The 15830-nt window shown below is 39.6% G+C and overlaps 1 protein-coding gene across 3 annotated transcripts in view; it reads right to left on the bottom strand.

Annotated features, from left to right (window-relative positions):
- LOC117153898 (mind bomb 1) overlaps positions 1-15830 on the bottom strand; it is a 345338-nt gene that overhangs the window by 210665 nt on the left and 118843 nt on the right. The window contains exon 10 of one of the 3 annotated variants that reach the window (XM_076617152.1): positions 6974-7265. The exons of the other annotated variants lie outside the window; for them this stretch is intronic. Within the exon in view, the coding sequence (XP_076473267.1) occupies positions 7181-7265 (85 nt within the window). The 3' untranslated portion in view covers positions 6974-7180. Of the gene's footprint in view, positions 1-6973; positions 7266-15830 lie in introns of those variants that run through there. 3 annotated transcript variants of the gene reach the window in all.

The raw sequence follows: 15830 nt of genomic DNA, 5'->3' as shown, positions 1-15830 counted from the left end.
AAGTAATACACGAAAATCAGAAAAAGAAAAATCAGAGTTCAACTATTTTTTCTTATTGAAGCAATTAATATCTGGGAATCATGTGGAAATCATCGATCAAGTACAATTTATAATAACGCTATTGATCTTTTAAATATAATAAATTGACGAATAAGGTCAAAATATTTGTTCGAATGATTAAAGATTTGTTTAACGACACTCGCTCTCTGTGTATCTCAGCAGTCGATTCACATTTGTCTGATCGCTGCATTTATATAAACCAAATTTAATTACTTTTCATAATCAGTAATTAACTACGCCAACAAATAATTAATTAATGAATTAATTAATAGCAAATTAATTAATAGCAATAATTAAACCAGTAATTAATCCCATACAAATTGTTAAACCGATGTTATTATCCCAAAACTAGGAAATGAAGAAATTTCTTAAACCTTATAATTTATCCAAACATTTACAAACTCTGTATTCTACTAATTAACAGTGAGCAGAACGGGTTAATTGAACTATCGTCAATTGAATAATTTAATCGAATCGAAGGCAAACCAAGCACGAAACGATCCCTTAAAAGGCTGAAGTTGGAACTACATTATCGTGCTTAAACAATTTCAATAAGGGGCAATAAAATTATTTCAACACTGAGAATTTTTATACGCGCAAAGCTTTCCGTGTACACGTATATGTACATATACACATACGTATACTTTCAAATCAATTTTTGAATAAATCTGTTTCCACCGATTTCCTTTATCGACTAAACGAAGTGTCATATCAGAGATGAAAGTCAAAAGTTCTATGAAGAGATACAGTTTTGCCGAGTATAACCTGATAGTACAAAGACTGGAATATTCTCTCATTTATGATATTTTCTCTTACTGAACTTAAGGTACACGATATTTTCTCATTTTTTCGCTTTATACAGACAAATAGTGTCCACAGAGTACAAGGTTCATTATCATATGCAAAGAACGAGACTGAATTTCAAGATGTGAAATCCTAGCAGACTCGAACGCCTTATCCTGTTAGAAAAAAAAAAAAAAGAGAGAAAGAACCGAGTTAACCAAACCACGATCGCCTCGGTGAGTCAGAGAATCAATCAAACCAGAGCCACCAGCTTCGGCCGGCCGAACAAGTTTGTTAAACAACGAAATATGGAAATCATACGTCACTCGTGCAGCGCGATGATAATTATCAAGGATCATAAATCACGGGTAAACGACGTGAAACAGGATTAAAAAAAGTGAATCGAGAGGCGCTTTCGCGAGTTAAGATTAAGAGAGCGTTCGGCCCGAAAGACAGAGCGAAGCTGAGCAAAGCGGAGCGAAGCAGAGCCGAGTAGATGAGAGAGAAACGGAGATCGATATTTCGAAGCGAATCCAGTTTCCTGCGCTCGAATCACGGCATCGTTAAACTGTCGGAAGAGGTTCTTGAAATGCGATAAATCACGGTTCATAGAAATCAGAGCCTTAGGAAACTCGCGTCCGCCCGCTGTCGCTATTCCATGATATCTGTCACCATTCGCGGAAACGTTTTAGGCTGCGGAAATTACCGGAAATCCCTCTCTTTTGATTTGGTCATGCCGCACGCTCGATCAACCCGCGCCATCTACAAACTCTCCCCCGAATAATACGTCTGACGGATATGGCGTTAAAAAATATCTTTCCCCGGAGCAAGCGTAAACCGAGTTTCAAGATACTACTACGTTTCGACGGAGAAACAAAGATTTTTCTGGATTCACTGCTATCCAGAACGTTGCCGATTAATGTTGAAATTCTGTGAATTGTAGAATTTTATAGAACCGAGATGATCGTCGGTGAAGGTGCCCACAAGAAATACTCTTGATTTTCAACAATAACGTTTATTAAACTCTTAACAATTAACAACAAATAACGATTAACCACGATTAACGATTAACAACGATTAATAGCAAGTAACGATTAACACTGAACTCTCAACAGACAATAACCCGTTTCTCTAATTGTGTTGGCTTTGCTTAACCCTTCGCACTTCGCAGCTCGGGCCAGAATGAATCTTTTGGTTTAAAACCAAACACATTCTTCCCTTCGTTGCCCCTCGATATCCCCACTACGCGCGCGTTTATTAGCAGTCCGCGACGGTTGCCACGTATGCATTCTACCGAATATTATACCGAAAGAACCGTAGAGATATCGATGGTACATTAGGCCTTACGCTTCGAAGGTATAGCGCTTTGCGTCGCGAAGCCGTTGGAAATTTCCGTGGTCGAGTGTCGCCACAGAATATACCAGTAGAATTTGTACTAGTAGTAGTTTTTTTATTATTATTATTATTTAATATTTCACATTCACAATTTGTCCAATTTGGACATTTGGTAGAATTTTTGAGCTGTTTGATTATCATGTGGGTGGCTACCCCCAGCGGGGTACCATCTTTGTGTTAGGTTATATCCTTTATGACGTACTAATAGTAGTTGCGATTTTTGTTACTACAGTGGCGTGCAAAAGAACAATCAACAAAAGACAAATCAGGGAAAACTACTTTAGCCATTGGCTTTGTAAATTCCACGATAGAACGTCTTCGATTGTATCCATAACAATTGCTTGTTCCTTAGTCGGGAATAACACGCTTGGCGTAAGAGTCTTCGTTGAATTTGTTGATTCGTTCAACTGAAAACTTCGTGTGTTTTGCGCTATCCACGGATGAAGCTTGCTGTTCACCAGGAAACATCGTCACTGTCGTTAATTGCAATTAATTTGAAAATATATTCAAACAACTATATCGCGAAAACCACACAAGCTGTAACGGAACGATGCTCAGTTAACACGTCCGACTCGCTCGACGGCCTCACGAGACTCCTAGCGAGTATTATATTATAGGTATTTTATATATATTTGTATTCAACGGATATTTTAGCTCCAGCTGAATTATTAGCAGATATGAAACGTGACAACACAAAATTTAACTCTATCCTATTTGTACGAGTTATCCCGGATACGCTAGTAGCTAGGAAGATACGTGATCAAACGATTGGAAGCTGAGCTGGTTATACGTAAATTTCTCTTTATTTAAATACCGATAAATGCCATCTAGTGAAAAAACAGCATTCTAAAAAAATTGAACTTTAAAAGATGAAACATCACGCAAAACAAATACAAAGAAACGCGAGTCGAAAAACAAACTGCGAAATAGCAAACTCATTTTTCATTAAAAAGCTCCTCCCTAAAAATACGTTGAAATTATTTCAGAAATCCACCATCGTGGAATTAAAAAATTGGAAACCTTCAAAGATATAGCATTGAAACGTACCATTATCTAAATTATCCAGATCTTTAACGATTGATAATCATCCCTTCTATAATTTATGTAATTCAAATCTCTTAAAAAAAAAAAAAAAATCATCGAAGACCGTTTAAACGTAACGTAAATGAAAAACTAACGTCGATTCACGAACGAATGGAAAATTCTCTAAATGTAGCGTAAATGGAAAACTAACGTCGATTCGCGAACGAATCAGGGATTACGCTAAAACGAAGCTGAAAGGACTGGGTGGCATACGGCCCGGGGAAAAACCGTTGTCAAAACGAGGGCTCTTTGTCAAAGTCGTGGCGCGATAGGATTGCAGGAGGAAAGCGAACGATTCCCAAAACGGTGGCTGAAAAATACCTAACGATCCATAGAGGGTCCACGAGCGGCCATATCGTTGCCACGACCGCAGGAAATCCCACGCGGTGCCATACGGTCGCATCCACCTCGCATTTCCGTTTTGCATTTCAAATTCCCGCCGGGTTACGCTTACGCGATCGTAAGCGTGTAACTCGGAGACGATTGCGTTCATCGATCTCGGACAGTTTCCATTTGATATCATCCCAAATACTACGCGTACAAGCGTCTCGCGTCCTCCTTTTACTATTTTCTCCGGGCTGAAAGGCCGACTTAAATATATGACACTCCAAGGTATCGTGAAAAATTTTCTTCCAGAAAATCAACTATCCTAGCTTGGATTCTGGTTGGATTCGATTCTACGGTATCGTCGATGAGATTCGACTGCGGTCGTTTGATCGATTAGCTCAAGTTGCGTTTGATTTTGGATTTACGCGGCTAGAGAAATTGAATAATTGCCATCGATGGTAAAGTAAAAAGTTTTATAGATAACGGGTGCGGTAAGAATACTGTCAATGAATATAATGAAGATCGAAGGGCAGTATACGCTTGTTGAATTTCGTTAAATTAATAATAATTATGTTATTAAAAATGATATATATCGAAAGACACCTGTTAGATCGGAAGATGTACATTTTTTAAAAATAACTGCTAAATTGACCAAATCAAAAAAAGGGATGAAAAATCTCGTATTAAGGACGTAAGCCAAATGAAAAGGTAGCCTTAGGTAATATAGGACTGAAACGCAACGTACAGTATTTTAAAACCGCTTTCCTATCAAGAACAGTGAATGTGGCTTAAGATTGCGGATTTTCATGCATTTATAGGAAGTTTGAAGATGCGAGTAAGTACAAAATCCACCAATGTACAAAAATATATGAAATATCCAAAATAAAATACTCGTTGTAATATTCGGTAGATGTAAGAAATTCTATACGTACGATATCAATTTACATAAAAATTCTCAATCTTCTCATTCCACCTGTAATCTTCAAGTACAAACTTACGTTAATTCGACGAATTACCTTACGAAGACAAAAGAAAAATCAGCATCACTAATAAGACCGTTAACCGCAGTCCATCAGAACTAACCGCTAAAAGCATCCTCGGGCGAGAACCAACGATTCCCTAAATCTACAGATGTTGAACGACGTCTCGTCAAAGATCGGACAAGCATCGTTCCGAGGGCCGTTTCCACGCGATTAGGCAAAGCAACACTGGTTCCATCCGACGATACTCCAGCGGGGGAAAGGACGCTAGATGGTGGACGATAAGCGAGACAACGGAAGCGGCAGGGACGAGGGTCAAAGAAGAGGACGCGAGAGGGCTGAGTGGGGCCAAAAGGCGGTTTGCGGTGGGATGCGGGAAGCGGCAATGAATTAATCGCCGTGAACAGTGCAAGCTCGGTCCAACCCCAACCAAAATCCCGTGCTGGCCCTGTGCACCCTTTCCCCCATTGCATCGTCCCGTAAAGCCTCCCTAAAATCCCTAATGCCGGCGACCGCAGCCACCGCCCTCCAACTCGCTCGTTTCGCTTCTACCATCAACGATCGTGCGCTATCTATGACGCCGTATTAACCGAGAAGAAACGCTGTCGTCCATCGTTGCTCGAATTTTTAATTTCACAGTGGACTGTTGCGGTCTGACCAGCGTTTCTACCTATTTGATTCATCGTCGAACAAAGATGCTTTAAGATCGTTATTCGAAGGTGTGGCTGATTTCCAGGAAAGCATTCGGGCAGTCATTAAGTGGAAATTGAGGTTCTATAGCTGTCGCTGCGTTTCGCTTTGATCCTGACGAGATTTTTCAATTTTTCTATTTCGATCTTGCTCGCGTTTTATCGAATAGAAAGTAATCGCAATGTTCTGAGAGAATGCTTAATATAAGGTTGAATGTTTTCATATTTTTTGAAATCCGAGATATCTTTCGACCTATGAAAAATAAAGCAGAGCTAACGATTGCTTTTGCGTTCACCGAATCCAGGAACATGTACCGCTGCTTGTAAGTAGACTGCCGACGTTTCTGCAATTTTACGTTTCTACGACGTAATGTAATTAAAGAGATGGAGGAACTTATACGTTCGTTTCGTCCGCTGAATGTCACAATCGATGATAAGTTTGGATGTTTTAAAGAGGAATACGAAAGGAGAATGGATGTTCACAAAGTGGAACAAAACGTAGACAACTTACTACTTCGCAAGTAATAAAAAGGACAGCAATATCAATGTTGCATAATTCAGTCGGTGACTTTATCTGACAAATGCGACGGGTCTTTAGCGCAAATCGTTTAAAATGCATCAGGTAAAAGGGACTGAGAAAGTTTTTCACATGAAATAACGAGGATATAAGAGATTTTCATTGGCTTGAAGCATCGATCCATCAATCAAGCTTATTGAAGCCGAGAGTTGAATAGTAATTCAGGATTTCGTGTGACAAGCGATGTAAGTCCATCACTAAGTCCGCTATTAAGTCTATCGGGATGCTAAGGTGTAGATGAATGTTGTCGAACACTTTAACTGCATTTTTACTGCGCAACTCTTGTATCATAACAGAGAATCAACTCAAAAAACATCTTTCCTTTATTTTTTTTTTCTTTTGGAAAATAAAGGTACAGAACACTGATCAATAATGTTTCTGAAAATAGAACTTTAGTAGCTTTCGCGGTATATTAATTAAAAAGTTTGTTATTGCACAAAACTAAAAAATTAAAAATAAGCTTATTGTTAATTCAAAATTATTCACCAGCTTGAAAATAGGTTACTATTAATGTACCTTGATTAAAAATGTATGAAACACATTTTGTTTTAAAAATCTCAACATTTTCTCTTTAAAAAGAATAAAAGGGGGAATTATTTACTACATAGCATAGCCATTCTATTTATGAAAAATACGTCCCTCTTTTAAAGAGAAAAGGTAATATTTGTTCTTTAAAAATTGAGATATATTTTCTTTAGAAGGGAACTAAAGGGACTATTGTAACGTACAAAAAATAGCAATTTTACTACCGTACAACATATCCTTTGGAAAATTGTTTTAATAATACCCAATTATCAAACTTTTAGCCGGGAAAATAATTATGTAAAATTTCAAGTGATTATCCTTGGCAACAGGCACGCGTAAAACGTTTGCAAACAACCCATAGTGTTTAACCATCAACTATTTCACGGTAATTTTCTCATTACTTTGTGAAAGGGTAATAAACAAATGCCTCGTGATTTAATACAGAAATCATTGATACTACTACCCAATGTGATATTATAGCAACTTTTTCCCGCGCTAATTTAATTTGCTGACGAGTCTGTCTAACTCGAATCTAAAATTTATTAATCGAATCTAAAATGATTAACGTTACTATCTTCTGAAGTTTACTTGAAGCAGATCAAATTTAAAATTACCCAAAGTTCGAAGTGAAAATCAATCTGAAATTGCAACGTTGATTGTAATTTGATTATACTCGTCGTTGCATTCACAAAGTAATTTAATATATCCATCTTCTACGAATTTGTTCTCCAATACATACTGCCTCTCTCCGTAGTTGAACGCTATACACGATGCGTATTATATGTCAAGTAAATACGTACCAACACCGACGAGCAACCAACGAGAAGCGAAATTTCGGAGACATACCTGCAACAGAATAAAGAAAAGAAGTTAGAATCGTGTGCTGCGTCTTGGTCGTATCGATAAGACTAAATCCTTTAGTCTATTTCCAACGGAATCCCCGCGTAGTGGCGATTCTACAAGGAAAGTCTTGTCTTTAATCCAATCTGCAATCGTATTTCAGATGCAGCCGGATGCTTTCGTTCGTCCTATCGCGGAAACAGCAATCGACATCAAAACTCTCTCGGTATTTCCATCGTTGCAAAGCCGGGCAATCTGGCCGAAACAAGCTCGCTGTTCCCAATGCGGCTCCGTTTCACCTCAAAATAATGTAAAGCTCAATTTAAGCCCGGGCCATTGCCAAACTTCCAACCTTAAGCGACGAGGATCGAACCAATGTTTTTCGGATCACGACTTCCTCGACTTTAGCCTCTCTCTATACCCGTCTAATTTTCTTTTCTTCGCATCTGCCCGACTTCTTTCTTTTCCTCCGAACTTTCACGGAAAGGAACCTTAAGTGCATTTTTTTGTCGCGACTCGCGCGTGATGAGATAGAAGGTAATCAGGTTTTATCACACTGCCACGTTAATGTCAACGTATTCGAACGATATTTGAATATTCCTCGAATATACTTGTTTTGAAATTTTCAGCAAGGAATCTGTATGAATCGCTTTTCGAGTCTAGATAAATAGATATCGACGTTTAATACCGCGTAATCGTGAAATTACAAACATCACGTAATTATTAGTGAGGAGATTAAGTTTCGTATTTAGGAATGTAAACTGTATAATATATATATAACGGTTAATTGTAGTAATTTTGATACGATAACAGTGTATGTTTCTCTACATTCGCTTGCTATCAACGAAAACTGAATTTCGTGTTACCTGATTCAACATGTTAACGAAAATCTATTTCTAATATTTAAAATTACAATAAATAAAAAATATTGAAATTACACAAATCCCCAACCACGTGACAATCAATTTTTATTACAAAACTTGTGTTTTAACATTGCATCAAAGATTTGCCTAACACTCTTTCTATAATCGTTAAAGGAATTAACTTCTTCCAAACTATGCAATCTATTCCTAGTATTTCTGATTCGCCTAATGAATTAACGAAATACTAAAACAACGAAGCTCCGTATTTCTTCCTCGCCAACATGAATTGTAAAAAAATCCACAACTAAACGAATCGTCAAGAAAGAACGAAACTCGGTGTAATTAACACGAAAGTTTCTGGCCATCGTTTAATCAACGAGGAAACGTTAGAGAAGCATAGCTCGAAGCTTTCGACGAGTACGACAGAGGCTCGAGCATCGGAAAAAGATTGCAAATCTTTCTCCTTGGAACGACGCGCGTAGGTAACATGGACTCGACCTATTTCGTGTCCATTCAAGCTACATCGAGCGTCTGTCTCGTTTCTCCTTGCCACGAATGCCCCGTCGCAGGTGAATGCATGCAAGGCTGCACCTCGCTATCTGCTATCTCCTATCAGCTATCTACTCCACTTGCATACTGGATTTAGAATAGTCGGATATGGCAAGGATCGAGGTTAAACACTTATTTCTAGAGCCACTTCCTCGCGTACGTCCTAGATCCATCCGCGATGTTATATTTTCGCCGGTTTCCTAAATCGTACGAGCTCGTGTTCCTTCGCTTGCAACGCCGTTGAAACACCACGCGAATCACAACCGACGCGTTCAAATATTTTGTATGTACTAGCTAAGAGGTGAGAATTATTCAGCTTTAGATTATCCAGAATGATGGAATCTCGTGCGACGAATTCCCAACACTTGTACTTGCGCTCTCATCGCTCTGTAAATATTAGCTTATTTCTCATTAATTTAATCGTACAGGATACATCCAGTTCCGTACGGATCTTCCGTACGATTTTATCATGTTGTCTAAAGAAAATTTACAAAACACATTTTATCCCCGTAAGACGGTCTTCTTTCGATTACCCGCATTCGTCGTCTGATATGTTTCCGTAAATACTGTTAGAAAAGAAATGCAACTCGTACTACATATTTTATCTTGTTGAATTTTTTCTTAATAATTTAATTGAATTAGCAAAAGATGATGAAAATTTATATTTCGATTCTAACGAAATAACTGGTAAAGTAACATAAATCAAAGAGTAAACAGAAGATCCAAGTTGATGCGATAAACGAAATATCATGAGAGAGAAAAAGTGGCCAACATTTATCCTAATGGACAAAAGGAAAATTAATTCCTTTCTCCCTTTCTTTTATTTCTTCGAATTATCGAACACGTGATGTTCCCAAAAGGCAATGGAAAAAGCATCGAGAAGAAAGCCATTAGGAAAACAATTATAACACCTCTGCCAATCTATCAAACCAAGTAATCGTGGCTTAAGTCCCACTGACCTCTTCGCGCGTTCCATCAACGTCCAAACGACGAAATTGCTATTTTCTCATCGACTCGATCAGAAAGCAGAAAAACCTGCTCACGTACGAAAATAGAGGATCAGAAATCCTTTTCGAAACAAACGTCACGCCAATATCGACATTTCCCTTTGACCCTTTCCTCTTCCCACGTATTTTTCACCACCAAATTCTACCTATTCTACGTCGATGTACGTATATTAATCGTCGTATAATTTGCAAGAAACAAACGTGCAAGTATATTTAACGTATCTTATCAAATCGAAAAATTCCACTATAATTATAGCACAGATCATTTATTTTATTATCTGTACCCTTTAAACGAAACCGTTTGATCAAAAGATAGTTTCCTATCTAAACGAGTAGAATAAAGAAGTAATTGCTACTGAAATAAACTTCCACGATTTTTATACGCCGATACTCGTTCACGACGAAGATTTTAGATTAAACTTTATCTTTGGGAAAGAAATACGTGCAAAATTCGTTTGAAGTTAAACGTATAACAAGAAACTAACCTTTGACCCACCCAATGTATGATAAAACAAAGATGAGAATCGTAAGAATAACTTCATCGTTACCCATATACGATATTTTTCACACAATACGTTACATAATCGTATACACGGTACATAGAGTGCAAAGTAAAACTGAACTGTTAGTCAACCACGGGCAAAGCGCACGCAGTTAATATTATTCGAAAAATATTTGTCAATCGCGCCTCGAAGACAACAAGCCGTGTTCACATGGTGAAACATTTAAATAAACCGCACGCAAACTGCAAAAGATGTCGCGTATTCTGGATGTTGCGCGATTTATATGTAAATTAGCTGGTTAGTTCTGCGCGCCATTTCGAGGTAATTTGGACGATCGCGCGCGATCAAATTGCCGGACGTACAGAACTCGTAATTGCACAAATCCAGACTCGTTAACTGTGTACACATGCCAATACACGAGGCATATTCGTTAAAATGTGGCTGCACATGCACCACCCATCATGACCCGCCACCTGATGAAACTTTTTTAAACAATTTATTGGTATACGCAGCTGCAACGTCACCGATGCAATTTCCCGCCGTCTAATTACGGATTTTGATAATAATCCAATGTTAATTCTGCTTACCGCGAAAGCACGCCCGATCGAAGTTTTATTGCATTTTCGCTGCTAATTTCGTGCGCTGCGTGTTGCGAGAACGTCCAAATTCGATCGTTACGAACTATGAAGCTAACGAGTTGAAATTCGTCATTTTTACGTAGCGTCATCTTCCTTCTAATATCTCCCCCTCCCCTTTTTTCTTGGGTACTTTTATTTAAAATTAAGCGGCAACTTAAAAACGTTATTAAAATCCAAGGATAAACTTTGACACGTGATGAATTTTTATCGTGCCATTTAATAACGAAACTCTCGTTTAATTCATTATGCGTTTGTTGCAATAATAAAGTGTGGTTATAAAAATATTCGCTAAAATTACCACTAAACTCTGTTAATTCATTCTTGACACGAAAACGACGAAACTAGCTGATTATCATAACCTAATTTATTGTTATCAGATTCACTGTAGAAAAATAAATATTATTAGCATCCAGCTTCCAATTAACAACACGAATTCCTACCAACGTGGGTGTATCTAATTTTCCTCGCGATGGACGTTTATCAAACACGATGTAAAGTATAACGCCATTAAGCCATTAAGCTACGAATTCTTCTGCACTTACGCAAAAATTTAAAAATACGAACATACGAACGTGTATAAAATATCCAAAGTAGGGAACTTTTGATACTCGTAGTCTACAAGCAACCAAGCGCGATTCCAAATTCGTTGCATGAAAATACCATAAAAATATTCCCATGAGAACTCGCGATCTAGTTATCATATTGTATCGCGTAATTTTATCGCGAGACAAAAGTGCCGGAATTCTTAGGATCTTTTCGAAAAAGCTCGCGACAAACAGCATTTTCGTTTCGAAAGTAGTCAACAAGCTGTATTGTTCGCCGTTTGCAAACGAGGCCATACGTAAACCAGACGAAGAGCAAGCTGAGAACAGAAGCGAAGCGAGAAGGAAGAAAGGGAGGGAGGAAGAGGAAAAGTAAGTTTCGAGGAAGCAGCGTGCGGAACTGCCGGCTGTACTGTCGTCTCCTAAGTTCCCCTGTTGTCCTTTGCCCCTTTCCGTCCCTTACAGGGTTTCTGCCGCTGCAAGTCTCGGCAAGTTTCGCGAAATGGAAGTTCGGTAAGCCAGCCGCCTTCGTGACGATACCCACGACAGTTCGTGAGAGGTTCTGACGTTCGAAGCACGTGGATAAACATCGCGCGATTCCGCAAGAACTCGCGGATCGGTAACGACATACCGACTAAACGACTCTCGACGTCACGTCAGATCTGCCAACAAAATCGACAAATATCGATGAAAACTAGATAACGCGCACGGTACACGTTGGATACAAAGAACTTGCGAATGTAGTTGCATGACGTCGTCACGCAATTACAGAAACTGTTCAAGCCATTTGCCAGGCTAATTTTATAATTTACGTGTTCCATTTACCATTTCGAAACTGAAGAAAACTAAAGTTGTATCATTTTGCAACGTCTCTATTTTCCTTCGCTCAATGTGCAATGTTTGATCGTTATCGCGTAACAGTTTATACGACGTAACTTCGGCTATTGGTAGACGATAGAAAACACGGGAAACTATAAAAAATGTTACGCAGAGAAAACATGTGCGAGATATATGTACCCACGTTGCACATACATGTACATCATACGCATACGCCAATTAAATTCTGGAATTTTTATACAGCATTTAATCGAAGTAAATTTCGATCGAAGTAGATATTCTGAAACGTGGTTATTTTTATAGATGGTAACTTTCCATTCCATAGTATCAATTCGGAAATCTTCACAGCCTTCTAAAACGACTTTGGTGGAAAAATACAGGCGTGTATCGATAGTCGAGAATATTTGCACACTTAAATAAATTCATAATTTCGTTATACGTCGTTGCTGTGTTTCATCCTTTTCAGTAAAATCACGCGTGAAATACAGTGCAACAGAATTTATTTCTGAGTTTTAAGTAAATTCGAAACACGCGAGATATATTACTAATACAAACGAACAAATGGCAACATGAACACAGTGCAATAGAAAGCAAGCGTACCGTGCGCCAGTTGGATTTGCCAGGTCGATTCGGCGGTACATTTCGACATAGAATGCGAGCAACGCGATCACTCAAACGGTTAATTCAGCTTTTCACGTTACACAAGGCAGCTAGCGTGTTTACAACGAAATCCATCTAGCCGTAACACCTCGACGAGCCTCGAAGGAACACAGAGACCATACACCGGTGAAGACGAAACGGCCAAAATTTCTCTACTTTTCCGCGACTCTCGTCGCCGTAGCGAACAATAAACCCATCAAGCGAAGCTGAAGCAGTTTCCACGAGAGACGCGCGCGCTACTTCGCACAAAAGGAGAGCCGTGACCGCGCGGAAACAGAATCCTACTCCGCGTGTTCAACTTTACACCAGTCGTACTACCGCTTTCTGCTTGCGGTTTCGTCGAGTTTCTCGCGTCAACGACCACGCGACTCGCATTCGAAATACCAAGAAGAAACTAGCCAACATCCAGCGAATGTACGAAGAGAAACGGGGAAAAAAGAAGAAGAGATAAGGACGCGAAGGATAAGACAGAGAACGCGACAGGAAGTTGAGGGCAGAAAGCATTCCATGTGCTTTTCCATGGGACGTACACTAACTCTCAAAAATACTCTGACACTTGTTTATTTTCCACAAGATGTGTTTCAGCCCTTTAAACGCGGCTCTCGTTGATCAACGATGTTGAAATTTTAATCGAGTTTGAAGCGTGGTAGTCGTTTATTGTTGGATCTATTTGAAGATTATACGCGAACAAAATCTTTATATGCGACGATGTATATTTGCATCGGGGAGAGTTACAAAACGAGTATCACGCAAGAAGGAAGCTTTCGAATACGAATTGATCAGATTTTATCGTATAACACGAAGAATATGAACGTAAAAATGTTCAACAGTAAGCGTAAATACGTTGGCGAACCGCTGCAAATAATAATTACTCGCGAATAACGCACAATACCGGTGAGTGTTTGCGCGACGCAGTTCCCCCGGCAAATACTAATAAATAGTATTAATTTATAACGCATGATAGTCACCTCTTCGTACGTAGGTCCCGATAAATCGTATCAATTTCCAAATATCATTATTTGGAAAGCGATAAGTACATTAATATTGCCAAATATGTACCAGGGATTTAAAAAACGGTACCAAGCTAAGAGCCACGCGACCTGCAGTCCAGTTATACAGTTTGTTTCGTCGATTAGACATTTCTACGTCTGCAACCTGAAATATACGATTTTATACGACTTACCTATACTAATTCATGACTAATTTCTACGTCTCGGTAAAATTCCCGTGGTCGTTACGAATCAACCAAAGCGTCCGCTGATACTTGTGAACGATATTGTACGCTGGATATGTTCGTGTCATACTCGCGACACGGAGTTGAACAACTTTCGTGTAAGATGGCGGCGCGGAAGTGAGAAGGCGGCTAGAAGAAACGAGAAAGAAGTGGAGCCGAGGGAAAAGAAGTCGGCGCGGGGAAAAATGAGACAAGAAGCTCTTCCGGGGAAGTAGTTCCGTGAAAACAGAAAACTGGCGCGCGTAGACGTCGCCGAGCTTAGCGAGACGCCGCGATGTTTTGCCAGGATTCGGCCAGAGAAACGTGCACGCGAGTGCGGAGCGAGGAAACCGCGCGACGACGACAAGTTTCTGCAAAGAGGAAGCGAGCCACAAGCCATTGTGCGCTTGGCCGCGGGTCCGCCATGCGTACGAATTCGCGAAGAAAGCATTCTCTGTTTGGAACTGATTGTTGGTCGCGGACAATTCTTCGCGACCAGACCCGTTTACGCGGCAAAGAAAAACTTGATGGGGACGAATGGAAGCGACATGACTTCTGACGGAATCGACAAATTCCACGTAACTCCAGTTCCGGCAATGTCTACTCACTTGGATTCTATGTGTATTTCACTGGATTTTCTGCTTTCCTTTCTTCCGCTTCTTCTTCGTTTGTTTGTTGCTAGGGATTCAACGAAATGCAACTCTTTCTGCCGTGGTGGAAACGCGAATGCTGACTTTACTTTAGGCGTAACGAACTTTTTGATCGAATCGATGCATCAGTTTTGCAGCCTTGAGGAAAGCAGGAGCGATCGTATTTGAATGGCAGCTATGTCCGCGTATTAAAATTTTGCAATATTTTCCAAACGATTTTAAGTCAATGTTCTAGTCTTTTAATGTCTTATACGCCTCCTTTAGGTAGCTTGGCATGTCCGTTCTTTTGTAGAAGCTGCTGAATAATATTTCAATATTTGTTCAGCCTGCGTAATAATATCAAAAACAAAATAAACGTCAATAAATGCCAAAGAAAACTCGGCGCACGAACGACGATGTGATTCGCACGATATGTCGATATGTCAGACAGAACTGAAATACAACTTCAAAACGCTACGAAGTTTGGATATAAAATCATCATAAATGACCATTTCTACCTCGATTTTACTATAAACCGTTTTAGAACTGTACGCTCGAAGCAAAACGGGACCGATTGCCACGACGAATAGAGAAGAGAGAGCAGCAAAGAAACCGATTGAATTCCGAAAAAACCAAGAAGCATATTCGCGTAACGAAGGGAGCTCTGTCGGGAAAGAGAGCTGTTAAAAAAATTTTTTTAAATTAAAACCTAGGAGAAGAAGCAGAACAAAAAAAGAGGAAAGGGGGGGAAGAAAAACCGGGAAATCTCCCCGAGGGTTCCGTGAAATTGAGAGGAATCGAAGGTATATTTTCACAGACGATAAACTCGCGGCGAAATTTATTTGCGATTCTCGACGCTGCTCCACGCTCCATTAAATATTCTTGACTCGGGCCCGGCGTGTGCAACTCCGTGTATCTGAGAGATAAGCCCTGGGAATATTATACTTTTCCTCCGGCGAGAAACGCGGGTAACCGAATCAGCAGCAACGATTTTATTGGGGCATAATGCCGCTACACGCTCGCAATAACTGTAAACCACGAATTGGTAACGGCTTATTTATGCTAATCCGATTACTCGCCGCGGAACGGGACGCCGGAACGATATTACGTCGGTCGGCCGACGTAAAACT

The sequence above is a fragment of the Bombus vancouverensis genome, chromosome 3 (assembly GCF_051014615.1).
Source record: "Bombus vancouverensis nearcticus chromosome 3, iyBomVanc1_principal, whole genome shotgun sequence".
In the NCBI taxonomy this organism is placed as follows: Eukaryota; Metazoa; Arthropoda; class Insecta; order Hymenoptera; family Apidae; genus Bombus; species Bombus vancouverensis.
The sequence above is the reverse complement of the archived record's forward strand: the minus strand, read 5'-3'. Positions and strand labels throughout refer to the sequence as shown.